A 5,740-nucleotide genomic window follows, 5' to 3' on the forward strand; every position below is an offset into this window, starting at 1 on the left:
ATCAAACTAATTCTTGTTTCAGAGGCTTTGCAGTCTTCTCTATCAGAGTATACTGTTTTTATGGGCATTTTCTTCCCATTATATAGGTCTCATTTCAAATGCTGCACCCTTGGAAAGCCTTCCCTGACCATTTTAGCTAAGTATCAACTCCCCACTCTACCCAGTCACATTCCAGTGGCTTTGTTCTATTTTATTTCCTTTATAGTAGATAGCACCATTTGATATTATATTGTAATTTGTTGTTTTGAAAGTTTATTGTCAGTCTCCCTGGTCCAAAATTCAAGTTATATTTGAAAGAATATATATCTGCTTATTTACAACAGCACCCAAAACAATGGCTAATGCTAACGAATGGGTTAATCAATTTCTTCCTAGTACTAATACTTGTTTATTAAGACACATTTTAATTTCCAAATGATTCCAGATTTTACTCATTAACTTTGTTATTTTTAACAACAAAATTAATTTTTATTTTTAAGAAGAATTTTGTTATAAATTTAATGAATATTAAAGTTAATTCAATTATAAAACATGGTCTTAGGATTTATTTTAACATTTAAAGTGAGCCTACTTGTAATCATTGATTAAAAATTTATTTATTGAGCATCTACTGTGTGTATTGGGATCTAGCATCGAAAAAAAATGACGTTTTTGTGTGTTCTTCCTTTAATAAGGTAGTTCTTTAGTATGTTATTACCCATATTACAAAAGTAGAATATCCTTGGGTTCTCTCACTAACTAAAGGATGCCCATTAGGTTCTAACTTGTAATTTAGAGGGCCGGGAGATATAGGTTCTATTGACAAATGCAATTATCAAACAGGCCGAGAGAAGAGGGGAGAAATCTTGGAATCAGAGGGCAACCCAACACAAGAACTTTTCCCTTTACCTATTTATTTTCAGTTTGTTAAAATAACTGAAGTTAGGGCCACCTTTAGCCTCTCGCTGGTCCAATGTCAAGGCTGAACATCAGCCTTCTTCCTGATATTTCTGCCCACTGAACTGGAAGAGAGAGGAAACACCTGAAGAACAACAGGTCTCTGGATTCCCAACATCCATAGAAAGCTACATCATAGAAAAGCCCCTGGCCCTCCTACTAGAATCCTGCCCACAGCCCGCCTCTTCTGACAGCTGTGAGTATGAGGCGGGGAAAGTGTCTCTATGCATCTTTTCCACAGTCCATCCTAACAAATAGCCTTCAAATTAGAGGTATGTGTTATGCTCCCTAAAACTTCCATTACTTTCCAAACCTCTTCACCAAAAAAAGAATCAGGGCCTGATATCATACTTTTATAGGGTGTACCTAACACATCTAACAGAACTTTCCACGAAGTTAGAGTTCTGTGGTGGAATCATTCCTCACTAAGGTGCATTTTCCCCTAGATTTGTTAAAGCTATTTAATTCTGCTTTGTTAAAGACTTTTGGAGAACTGTTTTTATGCCACCATCTAGAGCTCAACCCTCTTATCTTTAATCAAAAATAGGTCAGTGTTAAATTTAAAAAATACATTCTCAACTATGAACTGCTAATACTCATTGAATGTGGATATTACTTTTCCATGGAGAGAAACGACAAGCACATTTCCTCATGATAGAAGGACCAATTTATTGCCCAATGTTTTACCTTACCTGAGCTACATTTATTGCATTTTGGATTCGTGCATCTTTCTCATACTCCTTTGTTTTCTGCAATGTCTGCCATATTATGTTTCTAAGTCCATCCTGTTCCTCATCTCCCTGAAGTTCCCATGACATTTTCACCAGGTTATACACTAAGCCATAGTATCCAATCCAGACCACTTGATCACCTGTTTAAAAAAAAAAAAATCTTTGAAAATATGTCATTTTATTCACCTTGCTAAAGTATGGTTGTATGAAAAAGAAGAAATGATTTTAACAAAATTCATGATAATATTTTAAAGTCTGAAATTTTAAGCTTTGGAAATTTCTGATCCTTCACTGCTTTTCTACTTTAATTTTAAAAGATCACAGATCATTTTAAAATTTCTAACCACATGAAAAGATAAACTGCACCTAATATACCTCATAAATTTAAAAGTTAAACAGGTATTGTTCAAGGCAATATCAAACCTTATGAAACATGGCATTTGAACAAAGAAGAAAAAATTTTAAATACTGTGAAAATCAGACAAAAATTACTGTTATATTTATAGACTGGAAGATTTCTTTTAATAATAGGAACATAAATCAATTGGAATAGGGGAAAGGGAGTAATGAATGCAAAGAAGATAAAAAACAGCTAAGACAGTCCTTCTAAAACTTATGTTGTAATTAGCAATTCATACACATTATCAAGTTCCACTTTCAAAATACGTATTTTCCTTACAAAAAAGAGGAAGAAGTTTCTATTTACTCTTTATATTGACTATTTCTTAGCTAGTTATGGTATATTGCTTTGCACTAATAGTCAGGAAAAGGGAATTCTGATTTAGGTAGAGGTGGGAGAAATTAATTTGCAGAATGAAATAATGCAGTTCTCAAAGAGGAGATGAACTTAAGTTAATCAAAGAGCAACATGACAGTACTGAGTATGTGTGAAGCAGATAAGAAGAACAAGAGGAAGAAGAGGTTCAGAAATGGAGATGGAAAAGTTTTAAAGCCCATTAAATCTCGTATTTCACTTCTTCCCCAAATCCTGGTGATAGCCCATGTAACACTGGAAATCATCAATGTCCTTGATAAAGACATAAGCACAATCTGAAAAGTCACATCCTCAACTTTCCCTAATTCGATCTTACTTTTATAAATAGGATAATAATAATTACTATTATCATTATTATAACTAGCATACATGGGAGTACCAACTATGTTCCCTAATTCTAGCCCTCACTATAATCCTACCATGTAGTAGATCTTATTACCTTTAGACTAATAGAACGGAACATATGAACCAGAACTTGGTTGGAAAGTTCCCTAGCATCAGACAACTGTTGAGGGTGACAGAGCAGGTAACGGCTGGTCTCATCTTATCCCTTGCAGCACAGCCTCTTCAATTCAGACAAGTACTTTTCTTTCCAATCACTACCATTCATTCCATTCACAGAAAAAAAAAGTCTGGAAGATAGAAAGAGGAGGCAAAAGAGAGAGTATGTACAGGTCTTAGAAGTGGGCAGACGAAGGCATAAGTCCACCTTCCAATCTTAAGGCACCATTTACCTTTTCTGCTATTGGCGCTTTAGAAGAGAAAGTATAAGCTGCAAATATGAAGCTACAGTTAAGCAGCTAATTCTTCTGGAAATGTCATTTTCCCCTCATAGAAACTTTACTAGTTAAAATTGAGGTACTGAAATATTTGAAATTATGCATAAATGAAAGACAACTTTTTTAGAATTAATGTTAATTAACATTTTAGCACTAAAAACTTGGAATATAATCAGGAAGCAAAAATTTAATCTTTTTTTTTTTTTAACTATTTGCTTTGTGATAGTCCTAAGGTGAGAGAAAGATAACCTTAGGCTTCTTGTAACTGACAAGTCAGGAGAATAGAATAGTTTGTTAGAGGGCCGCAGTTCAATGAAAAGATGATGGTCACCGATGCAATTAGACCACAAAAGCAAGAGATCAGAGCAGGGAAAGGACTCTGAGAAGGTGAGACATTATCAGACCTTGTCCAATAGGTAAATTTGGAAAAAATTCAGAGAGTAATATTTCAGATACAGAATATCTGAAAAAAGGCTAGCTATGAGAATAAATACTGTAATAGCTTCCTAGTTGTTCTTTCATCTTCCCGTCTTATGACATACTGCTTTACCATTACTAATCCATGTTGTGCAAAGTGATCTTTCTAAATCCAATTCTGTTGCTACTCTACTCACAACTTAGCATGATCCTATGTAAATTCTAAATCATAGAGATTTGTCTGGCTAGACAATTATAACTCTTCCTAATATGACATCTTTTTTAGAACACATCTATCAACACTCATTCATTCCCATCCTTCTTACACGACAAACAGATAAAACTACTTGAAGTTCTAGAGTATACCCTTCATTCAATCTTCCAGCCTTTGTAAAAACTTTTGCTTTTTCTTAACTGGAAGTCATGCTGTCCCAAAATATATCCTCACTACACCTGGCTCCTATCCATTTCCTATCCTCACCATCATCCCTTTTCTTCTCTCTCCATATAGCTACACCATGCTGGGAATCCTACTCCCAGCCTAACTATCCTAATTTTCTGGAGACTGTCCTGGTTTTGTCCTTGAAACATTCTTTCTACTAAGATGGCTTCTCTGAATCCCCATGGTGCCCTTGTACTTACTATTAATATATTACAATGTGTTATGTCATATTGTAATTGCATTTCTCACCTATAGATTCTAAACTACTGGAGGATAGGGAATATCTTTTACTCACTCTTACCTCTCTAGCACTTAGCATAGTGCCTACAACATAGTAGATCTAATTTATAAAAATATGTTCATTGAATGAGGGAAGTAGATAGGGTGAACAACTGTGTCCATTTGCCTGGGCCTGAGGGGTTTCTTGGAACACAAACTTTCATGGACAAAACTCGGACAGTCTCAAGCAAACCAGGACATTTGGACCAAGGTAGGACTCCCAGCACAAAGGTAGCTATACAGAAAGAGAAGAGAAGGAATGATGGTGAGGATCTCAAATTGAGCTGAGGGGGAGAGTTCATGTTCAAAATGGATAAGGTAAAATAGCTAAAGATAAATGGGGTCAGATTAAATGGTAGATGTTTGAGGCAAGGATAATGTTATACCTATTCAATGCAACGTTATGTCTATTTGAGCGATGCCCTGGGAAACCAATATGGGAGCTTAATGAGGTAATCTAGGTCTTTACTGTGATGGGCAGCAGGAGATTGGAAAGAAAGGAACAAGCCTAAGACACTGTGGAGAGGATCTAATAAGACTTCTTAGCTATTGGAGAGGAGGAAGAAATAAAGGAGAAAGGAGAAGTACATTTTCAAGCTCATGAGACTGGAACAATAATAAAAACCACTTGCAGAAATGAGAAGAATTGTGTAGAGGAGTCAGTTTTAGGAGGAAGGAGATAAATATTATTTGCAAAATGTGGCATGGGGAAGGGGGAATCTAATTTTGAATGTCCTGTAGCTTGTTGCAGAAACATGGCTAGAATGTAAGTAAAATAGCAAGAGGTTATTGATTTGTGGGTCATTAGCTTGAATTCAATATGAGTAAGGAAATAATTATGAGTTTTTAAATTAATTCTAGAATTGTGAGCCTCAGGAAAAAAAACAGTTTTTGAAAAATATTACAAACAAAACATACTGTGAATTTTAACTCATTTCTAAATTTATTTATAGACTCCCAACTTATTTACATTAATGGAAATGATTGATAAAAGTACATACAAACTACCTTCCTCTGTATATTTAAAATGAATAATATTATTTATTGAAGAAAAAATTTTAAATACTGTGAAAATCAGACAAAAATTACTGTTATATTTATAGACTGGAAGATTTCTTTTAATAATAGGAACATAAATCAATTGGAATAGGGGAAAGGGAGTAATGAATGCAAAGAAGATAAAAAACAGCTAAGACAGTCCTTCTAAAACTTATGTTGTAATTAGCAATTCATACACATTATCAAGTTCCACTTTCAAAATACGTATTTTCCTTACAAAAAAGAGGAAGAAGTTTCTATTTACTCTTTATATTGACTATTTCTTAGCTAGTTATGGTATATTGCTTTGCACTAATAGTCAGGAAAAGGGAATTCTGATTTA

General features: G+C 34.4%; 1 protein-coding gene across 1 annotated transcript in view; it reads right to left on the bottom strand.

The window, feature by feature from the left end:
- TMEM232 (transmembrane protein 232) overlaps positions 1-5,740 on the bottom strand; it is a 255,297-nt gene that overhangs the window by 147,901 nt on the left and 101,656 nt on the right. The window contains exons 8-9 of the mRNA XM_012647368.1: positions 3,177-3,193; positions 1,629-1,807 (exon numbers count right to left, since the gene is read on the bottom strand). Of these exons, the coding sequence (XP_012502822.1) occupies positions 1,629-1,807; positions 3,177-3,193 (196 nt within the window). The remainder of the gene's footprint in view (positions 1-1,628; positions 1,808-3,176; positions 3,194-5,740) is intronic.

This window comes from Propithecus coquereli, unplaced genomic scaffold, assembly GCF_000956105.1.
Source record: "Propithecus coquereli isolate 6110/MARCELLA unplaced genomic scaffold, Pcoq_1.0 Scaffold265, whole genome shotgun sequence".
Lineage (NCBI taxonomy): Eukaryota > Metazoa > Chordata > Mammalia > Primates > Indriidae > Propithecus > Propithecus coquereli.